General features: G+C 50.1%; 1 protein-coding gene across 5 annotated transcripts in view; it reads right to left on the bottom strand.

Annotated features, from left to right (window-relative positions):
* Positions 1-214: 214 nt before the first annotated feature.
* The window catches only part of Lrrk1 (leucine rich repeat kinase 1), a 154,206-nt gene continuing 126,494 nt past the window's right edge, over positions 215-27,926 (bottom strand). For 4 of the 5 annotated variants that reach the window (XM_078051265.1, XM_078051264.1, XM_078051267.1 and 1 more), the window contains 13 exons: positions 26,119-26,282; positions 25,094-25,233; positions 23,006-23,255; positions 19,994-20,160; positions 17,284-17,481; positions 15,638-15,915; positions 13,695-13,889; positions 12,732-12,883; positions 8,655-8,772; positions 7,480-7,596; positions 4,081-4,931; positions 3,528-3,629; positions 215-1,580 (listed from right to left, as the gene is read on the bottom strand). In XM_078051265.1, coding sequence (XP_077907391.1) covers positions 1,403-1,580; positions 3,528-3,629; positions 4,081-4,931; positions 7,480-7,596; positions 8,655-8,772; positions 12,732-12,883; positions 13,695-13,889; positions 15,638-15,915; positions 17,284-17,481; positions 19,994-20,160; positions 23,006-23,255; positions 25,094-25,233; positions 26,119-26,282 — 2,910 coding nt within the window. In that variant the 3' untranslated portion in view covers positions 215-1,402. Of the gene's footprint in view, positions 1,598-3,527; positions 3,630-4,080; positions 4,932-7,479; positions 7,597-8,654; positions 8,773-12,731; positions 12,884-13,694; positions 13,890-15,637; positions 15,916-17,283; positions 17,482-19,993; positions 20,161-23,005; positions 23,256-25,093; positions 25,234-26,118; positions 26,283-27,926 lie in introns of all 5 variants that reach the window. The other variant, XM_078051266.1, reaches the window with a different exon arrangement.

Genomic DNA, 27,926 nt, shown 5'->3' with positions numbered 1-27,926 from the left:
TGGCCCAGGCTTGTAAAGGGAAGTGGGGGATTTGTTTTCCCAGGCCTGTGACTGACCGTCTTTGTCTCTGCTCATGGACACCGGTATGAGGCAGCCGGCAAGCTGGTAGCAGAGGACTGAAAACGGGCTGTCCGTTCCCACCCTCGACAGTGAGTGAGCTGGAAGGACCCAGCTGTGTAGCTGTCCCAAGCACTCAACAGACAAGAGACCGCGGTTTCATTCTTGAAGGTCTGTTTATTTTCAGATAAAAGGACTCACATCTGCCTGCACACTCCACAAATCATAAGTTGGACTTTTCTAATTTAATTTTAGAGAAAGGTTCATCACCTTGAGCTGGAATGGGATCTCACATTCGGACGTCCACTCTGGTCAAGCAGTCTCACATGGCAAGTCTTGGCAAAGATGGGGATACGGGTGCGTACGATTTACAAAACTGCTCCCTGTCGTGCCCATACATCCCCGGTTAACAATTTCACTTTTCATAGTCTGCTGTCCACGTGTGCAGTAAATGTTGAGCAAATACATAATTTGGTAGAAGCCCCATACCATGTGATTTCACAACCAGAGGCCTGACCACCGAGATATTACTTAATTTGCTAAAGTGATAATAAACATGTGCAAACAAACAGGGCTTGTGCTCAGCTGTGTCCAAGTTTATCTTACTAAGCATAAACACAGGGCCCTTTGCAAATCCTGCTGACTAGGTTTCTCCTTCCTTTTGTTGGTGGGAGAAGAATGTAAAGGCCAGCGGGTGCCCTCGCATGGGGTTTTCCGGCCGTGCCACTTAAGGGAGCTCATTCATTCCCCAGTTTGGGCGACTCTCTGTGCCCAGGGTCCTTCTGGGGGTTTCTCACACAGAGACTTTGCCCAGATAAAGATACCTGATCTCAGCTCGCTCAAGCAGGGCCCCATGCTCTGGGGACTTGAGCTTGGGAAATGGGCCGAGTGACTGGGGTCTCTACGGGGGAAGGGCCAGGGGTCACAGCCCTCCTCCCATCCTGCCCCCGAACGGCTCCTCAACAGGGAGGCTCTAGTGTAACTCCATCTGAGACAGGGAGGGCCCATTATGCCAGGAAGGCCTGGCCCCCCTTTGTGGGACCCAGCCTAGAATGGGGTCCCCCCCACTCCTGGAAGCTGATGGAGGAGGCCCCTCCTGACCAGACCCCACTGTCTTCCCTTGGGCTCTGAAACCAGCAATAGGGGGACAGGGTAGTCAGTAACTGCCCCGCAGAACCTGAGAACTCCCAAACCACAGCCAGGCAGGTAGCTTCTCAGCACTTAGCAGCACAGGGTTCAGGGCAGAACTCCATCCGTCCTCTGGATCCTGGGAGGGCTGCAGACAGGGGGCTCAGGCGGCACCCCTGGGGCCAGCTGGCTCCACGCTTGGGTCCTTCCACGGGAATTACCTTCTCTTGCGTGTGCAAGCCTCTAGCCGGCCCAGCTCCTCGTAGGACTGGTAGAAAATGTCGAACTCCCTGGCGCCCCAGCCCCTCCAGACAGCCAGGCACCACTCTGTGTTCTCGTTTTCAAAGCCGCACACCACAGTGTCCTTTGCCACCACAGCTGCGTCCACCAGCACTCTGCAGAGAAAGAGGGTCTGAGAAAACCCATAGGGGTCCCCACTTAGTGGGGGACAATACAATCACCCTGCACACCTTGGAGTGGACAGAGCTGGCTAAGGGGGTTGTGTGTGTCCCCGTCTGGCTTTGGGATGTGCTTGGATGCTTCCACATGGTTGCAGCCTGGAGACTGAGCTTTATATGAAGAGTCCCGAGGGGCTGAGGGCAGCAGTTCATGCTAATGGAAATTATCTGTAAGGGACCAAGACCCTGGAAGGCCACTGATGCAACCAGAGAAAGCACCTTTCATGCCTTCTTCGACCTTGAAGTGTTCAGAAAATACCACTGACCCAAACTCCTGCTGGTGAACGGCCCACTATGGAGTCTGGGCTTGTCAATTCCCTTGCCAAAAGCTCAGTGGGATTCTTCCTTCTCTCACTGCACTTCCACGTACTTGGAGGACACAGGGTAATACATTAGGTAGAAAGCCTGCTGCCCCACAGTCATAACTGTATATAATTTTTTGGTTTTGTGCATGATCTGTGTGTGCACAAGTTTCCTTTTGGGCCACAGTGGGCAGCTCCCCCATGGACTTCCTCTGCTGGTGGTCTCTCTGTGGGCTGGTGGCCTACCTCCAGGCACGTACTATCTGTGTCTCCTCTTTCTGTGACCAGTACATGGGCCTTGCTGGGCACTGAGTCCATTCTGTAAATCAGGATGTCCAGAAGCCTTCCACTTCCTAGTGGCCTTGCCAGGTCCTGACTTTGAGCTGCTGACCAGGGTCTTTCTCCCTATAACCTGGCTTTTAAGAAAAACCTCGCTTTGGGGGATGAATATGAAAAAGAATACCAGGTAAAACTTAAGGGACACTAATGACAGGAATTCCAAGGTTCACTGAGCTGGGCTCTGCAGACCCACTTGATCCCAGAAGTCCAACCTGCAAGCTGGGAACTGGTTCAGCTCAAGGCTTCTGTCCAAATCTCAGCCAGGGCTGGGGATCAAACCCCAATATCACTTCTATAAGCACTCACTGACCAAGGGTCACTGGCTCTAGCACTCGCCGAGAAAGCTCAATGGTGGTGGGCAAGGGAGTAGAATTGCCATGGATGTCTCTTTGGTCATAGTCATGCTCTGGGGGAAACAGACTGAAAGGGATTTCTCTAGCCCCTTATGCTCCAGATGCAATAAAACCCTTGCCTGTGGATCTCTGCTCTCACTGCATCGAAACGGGACCAATGTGACGTGGAAGTGTTCCAGTGTGTGCATGTGTGTGTGTGTATGCACAAACACACCCACATGTGTCCACACAAATACGTTTGAACGGAGGGGCTTTTCACAAGGGAGATTTACCATGTGGGGCCTCAGAGTCAAAGTGAGGAAGCAGACATCACTAGAAACTGTAGTCCTGCGCCAGTCTTGCTGTGGAGACCATGTTCTGGACAGGCCTTCCCGCCCTGACAGCCTCATGGTGGACACAGACATGCCTGTTTAGAGTCTTGCCCCCAGGCTTGAGATGCAAAGAGCAGAGTGTGCCTGTGTCATCTGGCCCTGCCTGGTGCTGAATGGGTAGGAAGGTCACCTCTGGCAGGGCTCTCCTCCTTGGCAGGAAGGATACTTTGAATCGCCTGGAGAGATCCCTATTTCAATTGCAGTTGGACCCTGGCCCTGGAGATGCCCCCCACCCCAACAGCCAGGTGCCTGATCTACAGGTACACTGGGTACTCCAGAAGAAGATGGCCCTGGCCAGTGGCTAATGCTCCATGTACTGGTTTTGCTGAGCTCCTGGGAGCTGCCTGGAGGACCCCATCTTGTTCCTGTTTTACCTGTGGCTCTGTTGGTGGGTGGTGTTTACTTGTGGGGACAGAAGGGCAGGAGGGACATCAGGCTGTCCTACAGGACCTGGGGTGGGGCCTCAGGTTCCCTACACTGCTCCCCTGGATCCCACAGAAGCCCCTCCCTCAGCCTTACCCATGAGAAGTCAGCTCTCGGGCTTTTAAGACAGCCATGACACGTCCCCGCTGGGCACCTGAATCCTTCTCCAGGCCAATGACAATAACATCTCCGCCACGCCTAAGAAACCAAAACCAAGAGGGGCAAGTGTTTGTGCATGGCTGGCCGTGCTCTCTGGGGGGATGGCGCTGTGTTGTGCTGAAAGGCATGGCCGCCAAGTAACAAATGTGCAGTTTCTGCTAAGGTTTTAAGTTACGCAGAAGGTACAGCCTGTGAAGCAGATAAAGAACGATCCCAGCGGGAAACCCCATCACAGTTGACTGTGGCTCTCCTTTCAGGGCACCATAAACTCCAGTGGGCAGATGAGCTTTTTCTCTGTGGCCATTCTAAGATTTGCTAAGGAGATCACTCCAGATTCCAAAACCGAGGGAGCAAATCCTTGGAAGAATAGGCCCTGGTGGGTCTGGACATTATCTTTAAAGGAAGCCACAGGGTTCTGCTCGCCTCATCCCCAAAGCGAGAGCCGTGGCAGCACAGGATGGCGACCCTCCGCCCCCACCAGGAAACTTACCTGGGGACCCAGATGAGGTCTTTGACAGCGAGGACCTTCACAGCCTGCAGGTGCTGGCTGAACGTCTCCCCGTCCATGGGGGTCAGCTCGTGCTCAGACCTGTCGGAGGCAGCACTGGGCTCCTGCAGCCTGTCGGAGTCCTCGTAGTCAGTGGAGAAAGGCACACTGGAACAGCTGGCTGGGGAGCTGGGCAGGCTGGAGAGGGACCTGGTGGCCCTGTGGGGTGGGGAAGAGGAGTAGGAGGACATGGAGCAGTAGTCGGTCAGCGAGTCCTGGTGGGTCAGGATCTGCGTGCCCAGCTCCTCGCTGTACATTATGCTCACGTCTGCGATGCAGTCCCCATCGGGCCCCTTCAGGCTGGTTGTGTGGCTGCACGGGGGTTCCGGGCCTGAGGGTCGCACGGGAAACATGTCCCTGAGGGGGCTGGGGTCCCCGCAGAAGTATCGGGCACACAGCTGGTAGGTGGCCGAATGGTACATAACCAAGGAGTTGGCCTTGTCGTCCAGGCACCAGACGACCTCCTCCCCCCTGCAATCTGAGCTGCACACGACTGACATGACAACCGAGGGGGCCGCATAGGGCTCCAGCCGCCTGCTGATGTCCAGGGCTATGCAGTCGATGACAAGGAGGCCCGGCCCGTTGCTGTACCAGACCTCGGACCCACTGTTGACCACCTCCATGGCCTTCACTGGGTAGGGGTTCTGCCGTGTGTCTTCGTCAGGGATGCCAAACTTGGACCTGTTGGCTGTGTGGGAGCACAGGTAGCAACAGCTGTCGTTCGGGGTGCCCCGCACCACGGGAAATACAGCCACAAGGCCATCAGCCAGGCCAGCCAGCACCAGGAAGGAATTCTGTGGGGAGGAGACAGGGACGCATGAGGCCTTTTGGTCCCCCCATTCCAGGAAAGAGAATGCAAACCAGACTCATTTTATATTTGCCCCAGGAGGGGACATTATTTCCACTAATGCACCCAGAGAAGCAAAGCTCTTAGAAAGGCTGGGGTTGCTAGCAGAAGCTTTAGGCTAGGGTCCAGAGAAGGTGCAGCCTTAGCCCAGCAGAGCCACCCCCACACTCCTTCCTATGGCAAAGGATGTGCCGCAGAGGAGCAGGGCCTACATGACCAAGTGCGGGTGGATGTCAGCTGGACCATGTACCCACCCCTGCTGGGGCTAGCTTCCTGCAGCATGAGCAGCAGGGAGCTGACTCTTCTTTGAGGCCACCAAGACCTCCCTGAGAGGCAGAGCATGGTGCCCTCTTCCTAGGAACACTGCTTAATAACATGACAGAGCTGTAGGCATCCTGGGGGTCTACCTACGCTAGGCAGCATGCTCCATGAAAGCAGAGACGACATCCCTGTGCCCACCACTGTCCCCTGGGCACTGGCCTGGCACAGAGAAGAGCTGTCTCATCCGTCTCTGTGGCCCTGGGACTCCACAGAGTTTTCTCTTCAAGTGGATAATACATGTTTGCTGAACTCATTCTGGAAGAAATCCGTCCCAACTCAACTCTCTCCTAAAAGTATGTCCTGGCCTGATTTCCAGCTTGACTCCTCCTCTGAAATGCCCACGGGACTGCTGACATCGATGGGGTCTCTAGGGTTCCCCCAGGCCTGCCGTGGAGCATGACCTCTTCTGCAGTCACCCAGCAGAGGTCTCTGGGCAGAGGTCGATGTTGCAGGGATGGTGCTGAATGATGGGCCCACCCCAGGCTTCCCCAGGGCAGCAGGGGTGAGCAGAGCTCCACAGAACAAAGGCAGAGTCAGGACGCAGCAGGATCCAGGCCTCCTGCCAGGGAGGGTGAGTGGCAGAAAGCAGCTTTGTTGGGAGTCAGGGCAAGTCAGGGGGTTGGGCTGACCAAGGTAACCGAGTGACTGGCCTGGGACTCAACATCCAGGGAAAGAAGCTTGAAGAAAGTTTATCAAAATCCACCTTCGGGATTTTGGGAAGGATTTTAGAAAGCGGCCAAGGCAAACAGGCTTGCAGTTCTATCTGCAGTCCTGGTTCAGCCTGGTCCGTGTGGTGAATGCCATGTCCTGGCTGGGTGAGAACGTGCACGTGCAAGAATGCAGGGGTCTGCCCTGCGTGGCCGCGGGCAGGACGGCCTCCGAGAGGGCGGGCACCCCTCACAGGAGGCTCTGCACAGAGCCGGCTTTATTCCCCCTGGTCGTGTGGGAGGTGGTACCCTGGCTTGGGGCTCTGGCCAGCGATGGCCTTCAATAACGCTTTGTGTCCTGCTCTCCTGTGCTCTGGTACAGGCCAAGCTGCCCAGCCCTAGGCACGGGGCCACAGTCATAAATGATCCTGAGGTTCATTTCATACCTGTTTCTTCTTCTTCTTCATTTTTAAAAAAATGAAACGGGAGCAGGGTGGAAAGAACTCATATATTTTGCAACTGTCAGGGGGTCATAATAACACAATTTCCAAGTGCACCCGCCTAGAGCTCTGGGAACATTAAGCCCAGAGATCCATTTCACTATCTCTTAATATCCCCATTTTACAGATGAGGACACTGGAATGGAATGATGACAGTCAACACGTTTTAATAAGTGACACCAGGAAATGCATGCATTGGCAAGTGTGTCTGTGAATCAAACAGGTCCCTGGGGAGGAGTCAGAATTGCCTGAGCAGTGCCTGGATCCCAGGAGGGCCACAGAACCTGGGAAAGCCAGGCAGCTGCCTCTCACACAGCACAGCTTCTGTCGGAGGGTCATGGCCCCTGCGATCTTGAGAACTGAATAGGAGGGAGTATAGAAGAGGTGTGTGTGGAAGACTGTTCCTGGCAGAGGCTGGAGGGAGAGGTCCCAGCACAGTGTGCTGCAGTGTGGGCAGTGTCACGGAAGCCAGCGGGGTGGGGGGTCTCTAGATAGCTCAAGGTGTGGCATAGCTGGCTGAGCCTGGGTCGAAGAGAGCACCACTTGGTCAGGCCTGGGAGCTTGAGGAGATGAGTCTGCCAGGCCACCCTGGGCAAAAGAAGAACTGAGGTCTGGGGTGGACAGTGAGAGGCTGAGAGGAGGCAGACAGAGGGGAGCAGAACTGGCTGCCCTACAGGTGAGAAGCTGGACCTGCCGGGACATGGTCACTGGTACTGGCCAGTGCTGCTGGAGAAGAGACTCCTGATGTCACTGCCATCACAAGGGCCTATGTGCATCTGGGGTTTGCACCATTTGCTCCAAAAGCACTTCCCCTGAGTCAGGGTTTGTGGCATTTGCTTGGGGACAGTAGGCTTTCTATGCTAATGATAGCCAGCCACCAGTATCTCTAAGGTGGACTAAGCCCATGTGCCCGGGGCTAGGTGATCCAAGAGGGTGTGGCTCTACTACTCCCCAGTCCAGCACAGGTGGGAGGCAGACCTGAACAGGGAGGGGAAGTCAGAGGCTGGCACACCGCCCCCCAACTCACCTTTTTAATAATAGGTACGGCCAAGAAGCAGGTGACAATAGCTGGAGTGTCCAAGGCCCGCTGGGGTGTGTTCAAGGGGCACATGCCCTTGAGGCTGTAGATGTAGATTTTCTGGTCCTGCAGAGACAGACGAGCCCACTGTGAGACCCCGGGCAGAAGGGGCTGCCATTTCCTACCAGGGTTGCGCTTGGCCTCAGGGATCTCCTTTGTTCCTTAAAAACTAACTTGGGTTTCTGGTTGGTTGTTTATATATTTCTGCTCTTTGTAGAAACTTTGAAAAATACAGAATAGTCGAGAAGATAATAAAATTGCCCCAAACCCATTATTTAGAGGAAATTACTCTTGGGGTTGTAGGACACAGCACCTGTGTGGGTCTTCCGTGGATGTTTGTGTATGTATGTGGTACTGACAAAAGTGGCATCACAATACAATGACAATACGCCAAGGCAGAGCCCCCTTTCTCACTTCCTGTGTGAAGGATGATGTTGGAGCGCCTCTTGATGGCCTGTCACTCGGGTGTACTGTAATTTGGAAAATCTGTTGTCAGATAAACTCTTAAGTTTTCACTACTATGACTTATATGAGCATGAGTATTCTTATAGATTTCTCCGTGTGTGGGTGTGTCTTGTTTATTTTCTTAGGATAAATTCTTAAAGTTGAAATGAACAAGGCTTAAGTGACATGACTATTTTGGAAATCTCTGGTCTGTATTTGAAACATATTGTCAAACATCACATAGAAAGATGGTAGCAACCTATCCCTTACCATAACTTCAGAGCATTTGTTTTGGGGCATTTCTCCCCAGAGTTTTTTAGAAGACAGCTCCTTGGCCTTCCAGGGGTTCCCCTGACGTGAAGCAAAGGTCTTAGAGCTTAGAGGATGTGCCATGTAGAACCAGCACATGTCACCAACCTTCTGGGTTTCTCCTCCTGCTGAGTCTACACCTGACTCTCCACCTGAGCTTGGCTGCCAGCAGCAGGTGGGGCTGAGCTCCTTGCTCACTTGCTGCTGCCTTGGGGCTGATGGCGCTGCTCTGAGGACGGCATGCGGATGACCTGGGGTTCCCTGAAAGTCACCTTGATGTGGGCATCCTCTATTTTTATGTATCTAGTCCCCCTGAAGGCTGCACCCTGGTAGAACCTGCTCTGGGGGGGGGCCTGTAGGTAGGCGGTTACCTCCGTGGCGGTCCACAGAGAGCTCTGGACCTTGAGCTGGCAGCTCATCTTCATCCCGGCACAGGTCATCCTCTGCACTTCCAGAAGGCCTTTCTCAGTGTTTACCACCGTGTAGTTCCTGCGATCAGCAACAACATGTGATCAATTCCCCGTGGCCCACGGGCCGCCTCCCTCACCCATGCCTGGTATATTCTTCCAAGTAATATAACGACCTTGGAGGAGGACATCACCTTTGGGCCTCGTTTGCCTCTGGAAACTAGGGCACATCTGAGAAGTCAAGGTCCCCCCTTTATGCCATTGGGTGGGCCTGGGTTCTGCCTGCTCGGTAGCGATGCCTGAACATTGCAGGGAAAGGACATTCCCAAAGGAAGAAAGACTTTTTAAAAAATATATATATATGTATTTCTTAGTTGAGATGGACACAATACCTTTTATTTATTTATTTATATGTGGTGCTGAGGATTGAACCTGGTGCCTCACACATGCTAGGTGAGTGCTCTATTGCTGAGCCACAACCCTAGCCTGATTTTTTTTTTTATGACTTTTGAGTGTTAAGAAAGTTGTTCCCAGCATGAAGAAAAGGCACTTCCACCCAGACCACTCACTATCTAGCTATCTTTCAATGGCTAGACTGTGCCCACAAGGGTGGTCTCTTGAGCCGAGTAACAAGGCCAAAGCTAAAGACAAGATGGGTGAATTCCACAGTAGCCTGGTGCAGAGTCTCCAAACGTGTCCCCGTCATGAGTGCTCTGAGAGTAGTGAGCAGTCATTTATGAGAGCTGGACCTTGGCTGAAGAGGCCTGACAGTCCCAGCACCACTGCCTCCCTGACATCTTGGGTGGACGTCCCCTGTGTCCTCTGTACAGAAGAGGAGGTGAAGTCGGGGAGGCAGTTAGTTATGCGTCCCAGATCACACAGCTTTTCTCCCCAATCCGAGAGAGCAAGTTAAGCTAGTGGTCAGGAATCCACACTGTAAGATGTTTCCTGCTGCCATGTTTTGGGAACCTCGCCATCTTTGACCGATAACACCTGATTTGCAGATGATAAGAATGGGCGAACAAAACAGCAAACCAAACTTTCTTCAGGGTAATATTTGTCCACATTTTCTCCAGTCTTTTCCCTCACATTGTAAACAGCTTTTACTTAGGAAAAAAAAAATTGAAATATGGAAAACAATAAATGTTATACCCCTATTCCTTCTAGTCAGAGTTTTGTCACAGGTGGATTGTGTTTATCAGCTTGCCCTTTCTTTCCTCCGGCCTCCTTTCCTTCTGTAATTCAGGCATAAATCACAAGTTCTGCTCTACCCTGACTCTCCAGGCTCCCTGCCCTGTGCATCTGGCCAGAAGCCCTCCTCCCTTCCTGTGAGCTTGTCCTTCTTCAGGCTGGTGGGGAGCTTTCAATAACCTTCACAGGTCAACAAAGAGGCCTCTCTCTTCCCTCTGGGAATGAGCTTTCTGTGTCCTGAGCAGAGCTATCTCCAATACCCCATGGTGTGTACAAGATGAGAAGATAAAGAAAGCATCCCCAGGTGTGTGGAGCGGGGCCCATCCAGCACCAGCAGGACAGGTTGGCTCCGGAATCCCTTTGAATATCTCAGAAGTCTCTGAGGACATTTTGCTTCTCATGTGTCAAATGTCCCAGGTTCATGTCCCACTCCAGACCTGGAATTGGCCACTTCTCCTCTGAGGTCTGCTTCTCTTCATTACTTAGAGACCACCACCTGGTCCTCGGGGTTCATGGGTATTTGGTTGCTTATTGTTTCTAGGTCTCTTCAGTGGGCACCAAACCCAAAACATTTCCTAAGTCCATGCAATTTCAATTCAGAACTATAAGGTTTCTACTTACCTTAACATCCCATTCCCATTTTAGCTCATGTTGAAAATCACGGTTTCCAATGACAACAACATAATTACTCATTAACTTTACCCCACAACCACAACGATATGTTAGAATAACAATAACATCACCACCAAAAAATGTCATTACTGAAGACAGTGTAATGCATAGTCATCTCCTGTATCCACAGGGAATTGGTTCCGAGATCCACTGTCTCCATACACTCAGGTCTCTTATTAAAAAAATGGCAAAATATTTTCATACTATCTTCCCACAGAGTTTAATCCTCTAGATGACTTACAATACTACAGTGCCAATGCTATGTAAATAATGCTCATACTCTATTGTTTAGGGAATAATGACACAAAGAAGTTTATACATGTTCAGTGCAGATACAATTAAAAAAATATTTTCCCTCAGTAGTTGGTTGAATCAGTGGATAAGGAGGGCTGGAGGGCAGCTGTGCAAAACTGCTTTTTTTTTTTTTTTTAATTGTTTTGGTACCAGAGATCAAACCCAGGGGCACTTTACCACTAAGGCACATCCCTGGTCCTTTTTAAAATTAATTTTTAAAAAAAATTTTTTTTAAAGAGAGAGTGAGAGAGGAGAGAGAGAATTTTTTTTTAATATTTATTTTTTAGTTCTCGGTGGACACAACATCTTTGTTGGTATGTGGTGCTGAGGATCGAACCCGGGCCACACGCATGCCAGGCAAGCGCGCTACCAATTGAGCCACATCCCCAGCCCTTTTTTTTTAAATTTTGAGACAGAATTTCACTAAGTTGCTTAGGACCTTGCTAAGTTGCTGAGGCTGGCCTCAAACTTGTAATTCTCCTGCCTCAGCCTCCCAAGGTGCTGGAATTACAGACATGTATGTGCCACTATGCCTGGCTGAAAAATTGCTTTTTATTTTATCCTTAGAATGTATCTCAACAGGATGGTATAGTCACCATCCTTTTTAGAATGACTTCATTAAGGCACCATTTTTTAGTGTGTGTCTATGTCACAACCCTCTGTCCCAGAGACATAGAATCTGATGCACATGGCACCCAGACTGACCAGAGAGAATGGCAAAGTCCATTCCGTGGGTCTCATTACCACCCAGGCTTCACTTTGTCTGGCCTTCCCTGACTTTGGCACCTGAATATGTTTGCCACAGGGCTCGTCAGAAGGCTGCTGTCACTGTGAAGATGTCGCAACACACACTGGCTGAGACTGAAGGTTCTCGCACAAGATGGTGACTTCTCGGAGATTTGTCTTTGACACTTCCTTTCTCATGCCCTGGCCTCTGTGTCCTGGGACCTTCTGCTTGCTCTTCAGTGGTCTCTTCCCCCTCTATCCCAGCCACCCTTGCCCAAGGCTGCACTCCTGATCCTGCTGCTGCTACTGTGTCCCTCCTGCCCATGCCCTGCCAAGCACCTGCTGTCTGACCACCTCCTCCAGGCTTGTCGGCTCACACCATTACTCCCTGCAAGTCTCTCTTACTCTACCTCGCCCCTTGGCCTTCCCTGGTGTATGGCCTCACTTAGGTCCCAAGTCCTTCTCTGTAATATAATCACTTCCTTGAAGGCACCCTGCTCCTGTGCCTGACAAAACCCTGACTGCTGAAAGCCACCCCGTCGCCCCTTCTGCAATCTGAGAAGCGGAACAAGCTGGGGAAGGTCACATGACCAGGCTGGTGGGTCACATTTCAAACCCAGGACCTCCAGCCTGAAGTAGGCCTCAGCACCACCCTGCGGCACCCTGGACTTCCCCAGGCCCGTCGCATGCTCTCTCCTTCCTTCTGGAGTATCCACAACCTCCCCCCCTGCTTCTCTTCTTCCTGCCACTTCATTGAGTAAAGGAGCTGCAACTGGACTTCCTATTGCAAGGTGACCCTCCTGCCTGGCTCTGGGTCCCCTCCTCTCACTCTGCAGTGACTTCACTGTCCACTGCAGCATCACTTAATGTCCTGCATCACCGGGCTGCAAACGGCTTCCTCTCAAAGCAAACTCTCCCTGACTTGTGTTCCCAACACACCATCCTTTTTTTTTCCTTTTCTGCCTCTCTTAACCCTAAAACTGTACCGTGTGTCTGCACATATTCAGTTTTCTCCCTTCCTGCTCTCTTGAATGGACTCTCACCAAGTCTTGTTACCCACTGTCCATTAAATAACGCTCACTGTGGTCATCACTGATTTTCTGTTCTCCAATCACACCCCCAATACCAGTAGGACAGGACAGGCATCCGGGGGGTTACCTGGATTCTTCTTTTCCATCCCAAAACACCACGGTGTACTCCTGGGCCTGGGATGAGAAGAAGGCCGTCTGCTTCCCACAGGGCAGCATGTACATGAAGGTGGCGAAGGTCGGGTCCTTCATCTGGCTCACCACGGACAAGGCCAGCGGGCGCTGAGGGACAGAGGTCATGAGCATGTCCATGCCGGTTCTGCCCATGAGATCTGCTGTCTCAAGTCAGGTGGGCATGAGGGAATTTGTCGTTCAGGACCAGATCCTAACAAGAGGCTCAGAGGATTTCGGGCACCAGAAACATACCCAGTTAGGCTTCCGGGTCATCATTGGCCAAGCATCTTGAGCTCAGCTGGTGAGGTCAGCCTAACCCCAACTATTTCATGCCATTCCTGAGGATGTACACTCTTGTGAAGGGTTTTTCTCAGACCCTGTTTATTCTCAGTACATTAAACTAGCTCTGTCTGATTTGATAAATGCATTTAACCTTGAAACGTGGGGCATCTCCCTAAGAATAATAAAATGGCTTCACGGCTATCCTGTGAACCTTGCTTCTCACAAGCAAGGTTCCCCCCATTACTTTACAAAGAGACTTAGATTCCCTCTGCTCTTGCATTAGAGGTTATGTTACTATAAAGGAATTGATACACATGTTGAATGGTGCTCAAAAGTTATAGATTTCAGAGCATTTTGGGTTTGGAGATTAGGTATACTTAACCAATAAAGTCTATGCAAATATCCCCAAATCTGAGAAATTCAAAAGAAAGCTCATTTTTCCTGAGAATAATACACAAAATGATACTGGGTATGTTAGGGGCAGTAAATATCTCTCTATAGAAGAGGTGATCAGAGAAGTTTGCCTGTTGTTCTTAGTAAAGGGTGGTGGGCAGCCACTCACACATTTGCCATTGTCTCTGCCACAAGGACAGGAGGTCCCAGGCCCCAGGCACTGTGCCCACCTTCCCCTTTGTACCTTTTCTGGTTTTGTGTCCCAGCACTCCATCATGAGGGCCTGGAGTCGATGGAACTGCACTTCCTCTGGCTGCCCCAGAATGGGGCGGATGCCCTTGGACAGCTTCTTGGCAATCTGAAGCTGGTGGTGGCCCAGTGCAGGACGCTGTCCTGACAGCAACTCGTAGAGCACCATCCCATAGGAGAACATATCTACCTGGGCAGAGAGGGAAGCCAAGTCAGGTCTCCTGCCTGAGCCCAGTGGCTTTTAGCAAGCTGGCCCTGAGGTGGAGGAGCAGGGAGACAGACACAATTAAAAAAGGAAAACGTGGGTCCTGCTAAAGGGAGACCACCAGTGATCCCTCCACCATTCATCCATCTATCTCCATCTGTCCATCCAATCAACCATTGGCCTTTCTGTCCATTTATTTACACATTCTCCCATCTACCTATTCATGTATCTTTCCAACCACTTTTTCTTTTATTTATCTACCCATTTTCTATCCATCCATCTACCCATCCACACATCTATCTGACTACCTGTCCTCCTGTGAATTTATCCATTCATCTTCCCATATTTTGTTCTTTCCATTCACCTATCTATCTGACTTCCTGTCCTACTGCCCATTAATTCATCATCCCACCCATCCACCCACCCACCCACCCACCCATCCATCCATCCATCCATCCATCCATCCATTCATCCTTCTAACCAATAAACTCACAGTGAGAGTTTGCTAACCTCTAGGTATTGATTAAGGGCCATTATGATGGCAAGACCCTTGGCTTAACAGGTTTTGCAGAGGGGCTATGTATGTAACTTGCAGACTGGGAGTAACTCCTAGATTACAACCTGTGTCTCTCATTTTAATTTTCATAAAAAGGCCCACCAAGGAAAGAATTATACAGGCACCTGCATAACTTATAAGGGTCAAGAAATAACTTTCAGGAGAACGGCTGAGAAAAGACTGGAAAAGTTTTAATGTGACTGTTTCTAATTAAAATCCAAGTTTTAGGGTGAACGCTTTATCTGTGTTATGTGCTATGAAGAAGCTCTGATTTCTGTTGCTCTGATTTGACTTTTCTATCTTGAGCAACTAACACAGGTGCCAAGTTGATACGCTTAGGTCATTCTCAAAGCAACTAGTCAATGGTCCATCTAAGAATCACCCAATAATCAGAAATTGCATATGAGGGGAATTTCTATGCTGGGTGATTAATTAACAAGGCCAGTACTAGATGCAGCACAGTGTGGCGGAGATGATTTTAAGTTGTCTGAGTATTTGCATATACCAGTTATCAGGGAAGAAGATAAACATTAGCTATTGTCTGAATTAAGACTGGCTATTCTGGGGCTGGAGTTGTGGCTCAGTGGTAGAGCGCTTGCCTAGCCCATGCAAGGCCCTGGGTTCGATCCTCAGCACCACATAAAAAAATAAATAAATAAATAAAACAAAGATATTGTGTCTATCTACAACTAAAAAATATTTTTTTTTTTTTAAAAAAAGACTGGCTATGCAATTGCCTGGGGAAGCCATAATTGTCCTGCTAGAATTTTCTGTCCTCTGGTTTGGCATTTGATTTGGCCAGCACCTTGTAGCCAGCCCCTATGGGCTAGTAGCCTTTATCACATTTACTCCATCTGCTTCTCAAGAGCACCCTGCAAGGCTGGTCCTCTGCCCTCATTTTGTACATCAAATATCATAGTTGAGTCCCCAATCCAGAGCCAGTTCTGTCTCAGACTCTTTACAGCCTGTACAATGTTCATGGATTGAGGTTTGACAATTCTGAGCCTAAGGAAAAGTCAACCTTGTCACTTAAGTCAGATCGGAGCAAGGTCAGAGAGAGAGAAAAGTGCTGAGGGGCTGCTGAGCTGGGAAGCTCCAGAGGCCGTCAGGGCTGTTTGGCTGGCCTCAGAAGGGACTGTGGGGCGGAGCCAGGGACAGCAGAGGGTTGGGCAGGTACCTTCTCATCATACACGATGCGAGGCCTGATCTCTGGGGCCTGGTAGCCAGGGGTGCCCTCCACACCCAGGGCTCCCTCATGAAAGGACTGCCGTGAGATCCCGTAGTCAGACAGCTTGATGTTGATGTGCTCCTTGACATCCAGGGACCACACCAGGATGTTGTCCGACTTCAAGTCGCAGAAGATGATGTTCTTTTTGTGCAGGTAGGCCAGGCCTGAGGCAATCTGGTAGGCTATTTTTTGGGTGAGCATGTGTCCCAGGGGCATAAAGGAAGAATCTTGCAAGAAGAAAAAATATGACAACTTTGATATCCATCAAAATTTCAATTTTTTTTGGAATAAAATGAACATTGTGGTAATTGTCTCCCCTTCTTCCATTCTCTCTCCTGCTATCATTTGTTCCCAAAGGCCCATGTGTTAAAGTCTTGATTCCTAGCCTGTGGCACTACTGGGAGGTGGTGGCACCTTCGAGAGGTGGGACCTAGTGGAAGGAAGTTAGGTCACTGGGAGCATGACCTTGAAGGGCCTAAGGGGACCCTGGTCCCTCCCCTCTCCCTTTCTGCTCCCTGGCCGCCAGGAGGTGGGCTGCCTTCTCTCCCACCATGATGTACTGCCACCACCGGCCCAAGGCAACAGGGCCAAGCAACCAGGGATTGGAACTATGAGCCAAAATAAATCTAGCCTTCTTTTAAGTGGCTTTTGTCAGCTATTTTGTCTCAGTGGTGGAAAGTTGGCTAATCCATCTCCCAATACTCTAAGTCCCACTGGTGCGGGCTCACTATTTTTCAAGATGGACAGAGAATGTTCTTTTTAAATGAAATGGTATTTCGGATAGAAATGCTCCTGTGAGAGCTCCTTTCATGCCATCTCATGCTTGGAATTGCTGGTGTTTTCACTACCAGGGCCAGGATTCAAAATCCCATTAGTTCATGTCAGGTCAGGGTGGTCTCGCTCTCGAGAACAGAGCTGCAGATACAAGAAGTTCATTTAAAATCTTCCCTTTTCACGGAGGGAGAAGAAACTGATTTTAATACCATTTCTTCTTGAGTCCAAAGTTACCAACTTTCATTCTTTTGGCAGCTCTTGGGAGTTTGGAAAGCATTTCTCAAGGTAAATTCCTTTTAAATTTCTTAAAAGATTTAGATATAATACCAGAGAACCCGGGGTCTCAGACTTGACAATGGTGGGCAGCACAGTGTCTTCGTCAGAGAAGGGATTTAGTTTCGTAGCTGGTGGGCTTGGGGTGCCAGCTGCTATAATTTGGGCCCACCCAGGGCTGCCTCATTTAAGCTTGAGGCCCTCTCTGGGGGGCTATTATTATCTCTCTTATAGGAAAGTAAAATAAGCAAGTTATGGCAACCAGGATTTGGAACCTGGTTCTGTGACTCTCGAGTGGGAGGTCCTCAGGCCCTACCAACGTCATCATCAAGGGTTTAGGCCTGGTGAGGAGCCTTGCCATGGGACTGGGTCATTGAGACCATCTGTGGCTCTCTACTTTTGTACCCAGACAACTGGGTCAGGCTGGGGGGGAGGCCTGGGGCCCACGGCCTCCCTGAGGCCTGCCCCGCCAGCCCGACTGCCCTGGTGGCCTCCTGGAGGCAGGGCCCAGGCAACCCCCTGGAGGCTGACCTCTGAGTGGCCCGTACCTTTGGCGTTCTCAGACAGCACCGTGTTGAGGCTGCTGAGCGGGGCGAGCTCCAGGGCAAAGCAGAGCGGGTGGATGCTGATGCCGATGAGCGACACGATGCAGGGGTGCTGCAGGGCGTGCAGCATGCTGGCCTCCTGCCGGAACTCCGAGAAGTTCTTCATGGCATCTGTGGCCCGCAGGTGCCTCAGCATGGTGTCTGTTGGGGGACAGCACGGCCTTCAGCCACCCAGGGAGGACAAAGGGCTTGGGCATGGGTGAGGCAGCCTCCCAAGGGCCACATGACATGGGGGGGCCTCGCAGGATGGGAGGGGTCAGGTGGGGCAGGGATTTACATCTTAAGGCACACAATAAGGGATTGCAATGTCATGGCCCAGAATTTGGCACCAAGGGGTGGTACCGTGGGCTGATGCTAAGCCCCCTCCTTTTCAAGCACTAAATGTGGCCCTGTAACTTCTGGCAGTCGCCGAGTACCCACGAAGGCCCACCTGGCCCTCTTGATGGAGGACTGCCACATGTGCCCACCCTTGTCACCCAGAGAGGGCTCCCACCCCAGACCCATGGTGAGAGCTACCTAGGAGTCCCAATTATGTCTTCTTTCTTTTGCATCCGTGCCATCTCACTCAGCAGCTGAGTCAGGTAATGTCTACAAGTCCCCTTAACAAGGCCCCTTCCTCTGTCCCCTTAAGGATGCTGAGGCTTAGGTCGATGCTAGTAGCCAGGATCCCTGAAGGTGGAAACCATCAGTGCCCAGGGCCACTGGCCTGTGACAGTCATCTCAGGCCAGAGGAGACAGGTCTGGGAGGTGGTGGGTGATTTCCAACCCTACACTGTAAACTTCTTCCATTACCCTTAAAATTCATGACAGCCTGTATGAGACCCTGGAGGGGTCAGGATACTGCCCACCGGGTGTGACCTGCATACAAAGAATCAGCTGGGCCCGAGGCCACCAGGCAGGGTGCATGCAGGCCCTGTTTGTCCTCTTGTGTTCTGTCTGTCTTGTCCTCTTGATTCTGTCTCTCCTCTATGTTTATAAGTTATAGTAGGTGACTGTTGGGGGTGAGAGTTCAAACAGCATGAAAATCTTTGGTGATCGAAGGCACTGGCTGTGCCAGATCTATGTGTGTGCAGCCACTTGGTTCTTAAGTATAAAGGTTTTGTTTTCCACATTGGGTCCTTAACCCATTAGAAATTTATGGTGTGCAATAAGATTCAAATCTGCACTCCATTTGGTGTGTCCTTCTCCCCTGACCTGCTACATCATCTCTGCAGTCCGCCAGCTCCCTGCCTGTGCAGGCCTAGGCCTGCCCCAGAAGGAAATGGCCTTAATGTCTGCAGATTCATGTCATGACATTTTCAGAGCAGTCCTCTGCGCTTTGTCTTCTGTTGTCAATGTTCTCAGTTCTAGGATTTTCTCATTACACGTGCATTTTACAGTTAATCAAATTACATGTAGATACGCCCTGTTGGGATTCAGATGAGAACTAAATGGAATGATACGCTGGTTATTCCTTGATACCACATGGTTTTTATTTTATGGTTTTTATCATGGAGCATGTTGCTAATGGGTCCTTGTTGTATATAGGGACACTGCTGAATTTGGATGCTCTTCTCATGTCTAGCAATTTCAGGAAGCCCTGATTGGCTCTGATATTTGTCAACCAAGTCTGTTAGATCTTCTATGCAGAAAGTCACAGTCTCTTCAGACAATTATAAGTTTGACTCTTCCTTTCTATGATCTGTATATTTGTCTGTGATTCTAATTTTTGCTACCAGGAGTATAAATTAGCTTTATGACCACACAGTTGACCTATTCTGAGCCAGGGGCAGTGGAAAAATGTGATTTTCAACAGGCTGGATGGAGGACTGGCTGGGCATTACATGGTACCGTGGTTAGAATGTGTCCCCTGAAGTTCACATGTTGAGAGCTTCATTCCCAATGCAACAGTGTGGGAGCTGGAGCCTCATAAGAGGTGACAAAGTCAAGAGGGCTCTGTCTTCACAAGTGGATTCCTGTGGCTGTCTCAGGAGTGGATTATTATCACAGAAATAGGCTCATTATAAAATAAAGTTCGGCTCCCTTTTTGCTGTCTGGCTCTCAGACTTTCTTAACCTTCAAAGGCCCTCACCTGATGCCAGAGCCACCCTCTTGGGCCTCCCAACCTCTAGGACCACAAGCTGAGTACGTTTCTATTGCTTAGTAATCCCCAGCATGTGGTTTCGTTACAGCAGCAGAACAGGACTAAGACAAATGGTGATGGGTTCTTCATCATCCCATCCATGATGCTTGGGGCTGAGTATGCTGCCTCTAAGGTGGGCAAGAGGAAGCTCCTTTCTTTGTGGTTGGGCAGTAGGGGAGAAGCATTCCAATCCATCCACTGGGAGTGCCCACCTTCCTATGCTCTGTGCCTGTGCCCGGATCAGAGTACACAGATAGGAAGGTGGTCTCTGTTCTAGGGGGCTCTTGGCTAGACAGGAGGCTCATCTCTAAGAGTGACCCCTAGGCCTCACCCCTTGGCCTTCCAGCCAGTCCCTCAAACTGTCAAGCATGAAACAGAGCTGCCTTGGGACTCACACTGGCCTTGCCCACCCTCCTTGCCTCCTATACCATATGTGTGTCACCTCAGGTCCCCCTTGAGGTGGCATGGAGTTTGACCAGAGAAAGCAAATATCTGGGGGAAAAGAAAGTGTTAAGGTAGGGCCCCTGTTACCTGCTGGAACATTAGCAAAATTCTTAAATTTCTTGATGTGGAATCGCTTCACAGCCACAGGCTGGCCCTGGTACCGGGCTCGGTAGATGACAGTGCCACTGCCACCTTGGCCCAGGATGCTGCTCTCGTCCTCATTGTGCTCCAGCTTGCTGTTCTCCAGGAAGAGCCTGCAGCATACACAGCTCAGGGTCAACCCAATGACCACACCCTGGGTCCTGGGCCAGGTCATTTGTTCCCCACGTGAGAGTCACAGTTCAAGCTATCTGTGAGGATGGACCAATCTGGGTTAACCCTGGACCTGCCACATGCCAGTGGGCAAACCATACCTTGCCAAACCTCAGTACCTTCCTCTGTGAAGTGGGCTCATAATAGGAGATGACCAGGACATTTCAATGACACCAGGCTGAGGGTACCAAAAATGGTGGGTACGGAACAAGGATCCCTTTGGATGTTTTACTCCGAAAGATTTTGCGCTTGACCAGTTAGCATCCCTCAGACTTACTCACACTGAGGTTGTCTCTCTACTTTTTGTTATGCCAAGACTGTATATGCTGCCATGCGCTGCCTGGCCAGGGTCCCCACTGTCCCGATTTCACTCAAGGGCAGGGAGCGTCAGCTACCTCACTGGTCTCTGTGTTCTCATCCTAGTGAAGAAAGATTTCTACCAGGCTTTGGACAATACTATCAGTTGCTCCTGGACTTGGCCTTCTCTGCAGATTCCTGGGGATTCTGGAGGGTCTTGACTTAGAAGGCCAGGGCTGCATGGACCAGTGGCCTAGAGCCTTCCCGGCAGCCCAGATGGAGGCCAGGACAGAAGGGGCAGGATGTCAGGTCCTCTGTGGACTTTGATGCTCAGAGGCTCTAGGGCTGGCATGCAAGGCCTGGGCCTTCATGGGTGCCCTTTGTTACCCCAGGTCTGAGCCATGGCCAGGATTCTCAGAGGCTGCTTCTCATTCCGTGGGACTCCTCTTTATCTTCAGAAACATTACAGCGAAAAGGCAAAGCAGGGAGCCAAGAAGGGAGGAGAAGACAGCCAACCTGCTGAAGTTCACCTGAGTTCCCCAGCACCCTGGCAGGTGCCCCGTCCAGGTGCCCCATCCAGGCAGAGGTGAAGCCCGCACCTGAGCCTTCCTGGCCCCACTGGCCTGGCCTGCAGATGGGGTTGTTTTCCCTGACTTTAGGAACAGGTTTGTGGTTGTTCAGACTGCACAGCTCAATCACATCACCATCTACACCCACTGCAGCCCTTAGGGGCGTCACAAAAGATGGGCTGGAGTTGTTCTCCAAGCACCCAACAAAACCACCTCTCACCTAGGATGGGCATGGGGAGCTGTGGGAACACTGGGGATCCCTCGGGGGCTTTCTGTTAGGACTTGCACAGACTCAGGGACTACATGCTTTTGTAGGAGCCACAGGGCAGAGTTCTCTGCCTGCCAAACTCCAAATTTGGGGTGTGTGATGGTTTGGGGCTGTAGTTGGGCCCCAGATGAAGTCTGGAGCACCCCTGTTGAACTGTGAATCCTATTCAGATTGTCAAGGTTTTCAACTTCCTGTCAAATAACTTCATTTCAGAATTCTGCTACAGCCTGATTTGATTCAAACCAACAGGAACAGTACAGTCTGGCTTTTCAAATTCCACACAGTGAATTCCACATTCAGTTGGGGTCTCTAAGCTAAGATGTAAACATAGCAAAGTACAACAAATGAAAATTCTAAAATTTGAGGGGGTCTCTAATTGGGCACCTCCCTAAAAATATCAACCTGATATTTTTATCAGATTGTATTATGCATATACATACATATATATACATACATGTATACACACACACAATGTATATGTATATATTGCATGTATATACTAAACTTCCCATGATCTCTGAGAACGGAGAATCCTCCTCATGTTAAAGATCTAGGAATGAAGGGAAGTCATTTTGCAAGAGTGGCATCTGTCACATACATTCATTTGTGAGATTATTGGGGATAATGAAAAGAACTGCAGGAATCATCTAACGTAGGATGCATTTCCTTTGTTTATTTACTATTATACTTTTGGTGCTGGGATGGAACCTGGGCCTCATGCAGGCTAAGCACGTGCTCTATCACTGAACTCTACCCCCACTCCTCCTTAATTTAAGTCATCCAGATGCATGCTTTGGAACCCAATTCTGCAAATTCACAGAGTATTCCACATCTGCCTGAAGTGATGTAGAAAATATGAGAATACAAATATTCTTGTGGGAAAAAAAGGGGGAGAGTTTAATGTTCTTTAAAAAAAACCAGATACAGCATGCATGCCTTTCAGTGAGAAATCAATAGGACTTTAGAACTCCAAAAATGCTGGGAGCCGCTTGATATCTAATCATCTCCAGGGAGACCAAATCACAGATTTGGTTTTCTATCCACCAAAGAAGATGCCATGTTTTACTGAGGACCTGGATTTTGTTGCCATTACCAATTGGGTGGGACAATAGAATACTTCCTCCAGCATCTTCTCCCAGTTATCAGTCATGAGCATGGGTAGAATCAACTGTAGAGCAGTTAGGGGACCAAATGCTCAGCCTTGAGGCTGCAGTTGGGAATAAGCATTTGCCCAAAGACTAAAATGAGTCTAGGTTTGGGAGCATTTTCCTTCCTAAGGGGCTGGAGCACATCTCTTTACCTTCCATTCTTCTAGCTCGCAGAGAGATAGGAACTAGAAGAAATGAGGACTAGTTCAGCAGAAAGGAACTCTAGCTCATGAGAGGGGAAGAAAGGGCAGTGGTCCCAGATAGCTTCACCTGCGAGGTGCCCAGCTGGGCATGTTTAGGCTAGTTCCCTTTTAGGTTCCCTCCTGGTTCCCTTTTAACATGGAGACCTGAGATCTGATGGGAAGCAATGGCTGCCACCTCAAGTTGGCCACCATGGAGTGACCCAGTGGAAGAGGTCTGCCCTGGGATTGATGGGCACCTGCATGGCTAGAAGCATAGCCCTGTGACCTGCACCTGTGTCCTGGGAGGGGCCCTGGAAGCATACCTGGCTGGGAAGTCTGTCATGAACAACTCGGGCACCAGTTCCTGGAGTGGCACAGGGAGGTCTGGGTGTCTAGGGCAGGTGATGAAGTCCCGCTCGATGGCCGTCAGCACACAGTCTTCCATGTCGAAGTACTGCACGCCTTCTGATTTTTCACTGGGATCCTTGTGCTGGGCCCAGGAGGTCTCACAGACAGGGCAGGGCACATATTGCTCCATGAGAGGCGTCCCATCACTTTCTGTGGCTGTCAGGGCTAAATGGGGACAGAGAAGGAGAGCTCACACAAGATAAGGTGGCTGAAGGTGAGTCTCCTGAGCAAAAAGCACCTTGCAAACCTGGGCCAGGTGGACCTTCACAGCAGGGGTCTGGCCACCCTTGCCTGGATCCCAGGGAGAGTCCCAAACTGAGTGCCGTTGTTCATTGTGAACATCCATGTTCATCATGAGTCCAAAACTCAGTGCCTTTTTAGACAGTGCTATTGTTCATCTTGGAAGATGTTCCCTAGGAGTAGGTGAGGATGCACCTAAGAGCTGCCTGGTGGTCTTGATCCTGAGCAGGGGCCTTGAAACCATGCACCCATGGAGAGGATGGTGGAGCAGGGTGAGAAGGAGAGCGGGAATCCCACCTTCATGGCTGGGGCTGGATCTGAGCTCTACTCCAGCCATTCAAACACAGCTGGCATAAGGAACCATTCTTAATATTAGACACAGAAGACTTGAAACTACTATGATGCTTTCTAGAAGAGCAATACAGGGAGGGAGAATCATGAGTACAAAGGATAGTAGACAAATCTAGTCATCTGACATGGGTTTCCCTGAGCAGAGGACATAACTTTTCTGTGTGCCTCTGATGGGTGCAAAGAAACATTGGCACCCTTGGGGCTGGCCAATGACCTGCTCTGTGCAGGGTTAGAGGGAAATGCCTACAATTTCCTGTGTACATTTGACTTCCACAGGCATCCTGCTAGGAGTGGCTCTTGGCCACTGGCTGGTGGCACTGGGTCAAATTTCCCAGCATCTGAAGGTGGGGGGCACTATTGGATGGGGAGCTTCAAAGTGCCAGAGGGCTGATGTGGGCCAAGGGGCCCCCCTTGGATGGCCAAGAGCCCCCAAATTCTCACAGATCACACACTGGACAGGCTTCTTTGAAAGCCCCTCTCTAAGCCATTGCTCCTTGTAGGTCACCCTCCTGCCAGTACCCAAGGGGCCCCAGCCGCAAAGGAAACCAGAGCCTAGTGGCTGGAATGTGTATTCAGCAACCCCCTGCCACTTCTGTAAGCACTTTTCCTGATGCTGTCTTTTGGATGCAGGGATCTTAGGCAGGTGAGGAGGTGGCTCAGAGAGGCCGAGGGACTTGTTTGAGCAGGTAGTTGGTTCAATGGGATCCCAACCTACTTTGCACTGGCTTGGCCTCCAGTTTTCAGAGCCTGAGGGAGAGCTCAGCGGTCTCTCCTCTCCTCCCCATCACCCCTGACAACCTCTTCCCTGCGGGCCCCTCTGGGTGTTTGTCTCCACTCCAGTAACAAAACAAACAGAGGACCTCAACAGCACTTCAAAAAGTATTTTCTTTGGTTGAACTGTCCATGACAAAGCTGATCCAGCGGGTCTGAGAAGGGCCATGTGGGAGGTTGCTTACCTCTGACGAGTCGGGGAGGCAGGGAAGGACAGGTGCCCTCAGCTCTGCTGCTCCCTTCCCTCCCTGCCAGGGGTAGACCTCCATCTGCCGGCTCCCTCAAATGTCAGCCCCTCTGTCTTCACTGTGTGGAGTAGCCACACTTGACTCACCCAGAGCATGTCCTTGGGCCACGCGTGGGATCCAGAGTCACCTCTCTTCCCAGGGGCCCGAGTGCTGGCACATTCTCCGAGGGGCCCAGTCCACACCTTCTCACAGCATTCCCTGCCCAAGCCCAGAGCTGGAGTCCCCTGGGGTTAGGTCTCTTACCAAAGGGCCACCTCCCACCTCCCCTAACACACACTGGTTTTCTTGGTCTGAATCCTAGTGGAATTTCAATTTCCCCAAAGGCACAGCCCCATCTGGTTTATAAAGAAATAAAAGGATGGTCAAAGGCTTGGTTCAAGAAAGTTCTCTTACCAGGAAACCACTGATCGATCAGGGAATTGACATGATCCGTGATAAAAGCCATTGCTGAGAAGTCCCTCATTTCCGACTGGCAAATGATTTTAATCCCTCCACTTTTCTTCTTTTTCCAGTTCACATCGGAGGATTCCACGCTGCAGCCCAGAGAGGAAAAGGAGACCACTGTGAGTCTGCTGAGGTGACTTGGGTGATCTCCAAGGTGGATCCCGCCCTAGGGACCCGGAGGGGCCCCGTGCCCTGCAGGACTGCTAGGAGACCCCTCTGCTGGGCACTTGTGTTTGTGGGTCTGTCTTGTCCTTGTCTCCTTCCCCATGCCATCCCCACCACAGTGAAGTGGCCATAAGGAGGAGGACTTTGCTGTCAGGATGCTCAGGGTGGGCTCTGACTCTCAGATGTGACCCTGACGGAGTCCCTTCTCTCTCTCTGAGCCACCGTGGTCTCATCCGCAGTGGTCATGGTGAGCTTTAAAGCAAGAACATCTTCACGGGATCTTCTCACACAGCTAAGGATTCTTTTGAAAAATTCATTGTAAATATTAAATAATCATGTGCGTTGATCATTCATTAAGTCTGTTGAGCTAACTTCATGTGTGTGTCTCTAAATAAATTAATGAATAAATAAGAAAGAAGAGAAAGGGCATCTTGTCATCTTGTTAGGCCCCAGTGTGGGATTGAAGCTGAGGATCCCTCGCACCCACTGGTCTGGTTTCTCTCAGAACAAGGGGGTGGGCTGGTGGTCCCACCACAGTGACTGTGGGAGGTACCCACTGTTCTTATTGCTAGCTCAGTGGCTGCCACATCTGCTCTGACCATTCCAGTCCTGCAAAAGGAGCGTGGAAAGGGTGAGAAGATGGGGACCTTGGGGACATTCACAGAGAGGCTCTTGCATTTGTAGCAAGCTGCCGTGAGGAACCCCTCTCGGGGGAGCACTCTGGTGAGGCATTGCCCAGGGGGCTGTTATGGGGATCCTTGTCCCAGCACCTTGCTGAGCTGGGCTGGTGGGCTTCCAGATGTTCCTACCTGAGGTAGCCCCCATCAAAAGTGACCAGAAGCCCCTCCTGCCAATAGATGGTCTGATTTCTTTTCACTCTGAATGTGCTACAGCGATTTCTCTGGTTTCCCGTGAAACTGTAAATGGTGACTTTTCTGTTCCTGCTTTTAGTATTCTTCTTGTTTTCAAAAAGCTGAAAGATAGACAGAAAAGACCCTGCTTAAGCATTCTGTGCTCGCCGCTGGCCCTGTGCAGAGCTCTAACGAGGCCTGGGCGGCCTCATCTTGATAAATCACCACCGGCTTCCCACCCTCTCCTCCCACGCCGGCCGCTCATCCCTGCTGCCAAATTAAACGCTGCATGATCTGTAGGGGTCTCCTGGGTACCCTGGGAACAGATTTTCCAAACGATTGAAAGTAGACTTTTCTTTTTAAAAAAGTCTTTTCCCTCTCTGGCTTCACAAGTAAAAATTTATGTTAGAAATGTGGGCAAGGCAGAAAAACACGAGAGACAATAAAACAACAATTTGACACCCAGAAGACAAGTCATTAATATTTAGTTACCTAGGATCCCAGGATTTTTAAAAATTTACATAGACAGTTAAAAAACAGCCTACGTTGTATTTCTTTTCTTTTTTAAGATTACCTTTATTTTATTTATTTTTATATGTTGCTGAGGATCAAAGTAAAATTTATTTATTTTTATATGTGCCTCATGCATGCGAGGCAAGTACTCGACTACTGAGCTACAACCCCAGCCCTGTGTTTCTAATTCTAGTATAATTTTGGGCTGAGGATGTGGCTCAGAGGTAGAGTGCTTGTCTGTCTGTCCACCGCGTGTGAGGTCCTGGGTTCAATTTCCAGTACTGAAAAAAAAAAAAAAGTCTACTTTTAAAAAACATCACTTTTCCCATGTCATTAAAAACTCACTCGGGACTAGGGTTGTGGCTCAGTGGTAGAGCGCTTGCCTGGCATGTGTGAGGCCCTGGGTTCAATCCTTAGCACCACATATAAATAAAGAAAAAGTAAAAAATTCCACTGGCAACTAAAAAATATTAAAAAAAACTTAACATTCATTTTGCTAAAGCTGTGAAGTATAGTAATTTCTCAAATCATTCCCTTCTTTTGGACATTTCGATCAATGCCAATCTTTTGCTTCCTCAAATATGGTATGCTGACATGAAAAAAGCACAAAGATTTATCTGGTTCACAATGATTTCCTCAATTCAGGTATTTAGCTGTGGGGTTATTGATTGAAGGGGCTGAAGGTTTTAAGGCTCTGGTTGCTACAGAGGAACTGGCTTTGGAACCTTGAGACCATCATACACACTAATTTCCAGTGTTCTGCCTCTGGGTATTGAGGTTCACTCTTTGCTAATTTGATAGGTGAAAAGTGGCATCCTCTGCTGCATGAATTTGCATGCCTTTGATTAGAGATGCAACTGAACTCTTTTTTCCCCTGTCACTCATCTGAATTTCAATAGGACTTCTTTCCAAAGTTTGGGTGGGGGATGCTGTTGGGAAGGATGCTTGCCTCTGCACCCAGCTGTGCCCTGCTTGTGAGCTCAACCTCCCAGGATGATGGTGCTGGTGACCTCCCACTTAGATGCAGCAGGATGTAGAGTTCAAAGGGAGGGCAGAGGGAAGGATGAAACCTTGGAGAGACAGTGCCTGCACCCCACTGCACCTTCCAGGCGTTATAAACAAATCTCCTTTCTGCTAACACAGGCTGCCACAGTTCCTATTGATTTTCGGGTGCCTGCATTTATTTTTCCTCCACTTTAATAAAAAGGGAAGATCAAAGAACAGCTTTATGGAGCCAAGAATTTATAATTCAG

This window comes from Ictidomys tridecemlineatus, chromosome 5 (genome assembly GCF_052094955.1).
Source record: "Ictidomys tridecemlineatus isolate mIctTri1 chromosome 5, mIctTri1.hap1, whole genome shotgun sequence".
Taxonomy (NCBI): domain Eukaryota; kingdom Metazoa; phylum Chordata; class Mammalia; order Rodentia; family Sciuridae; genus Ictidomys; species Ictidomys tridecemlineatus.
Note: the sequence above shows the minus strand (reverse complement) of the source record. Positions and strands in the feature narration are given on the sequence as shown.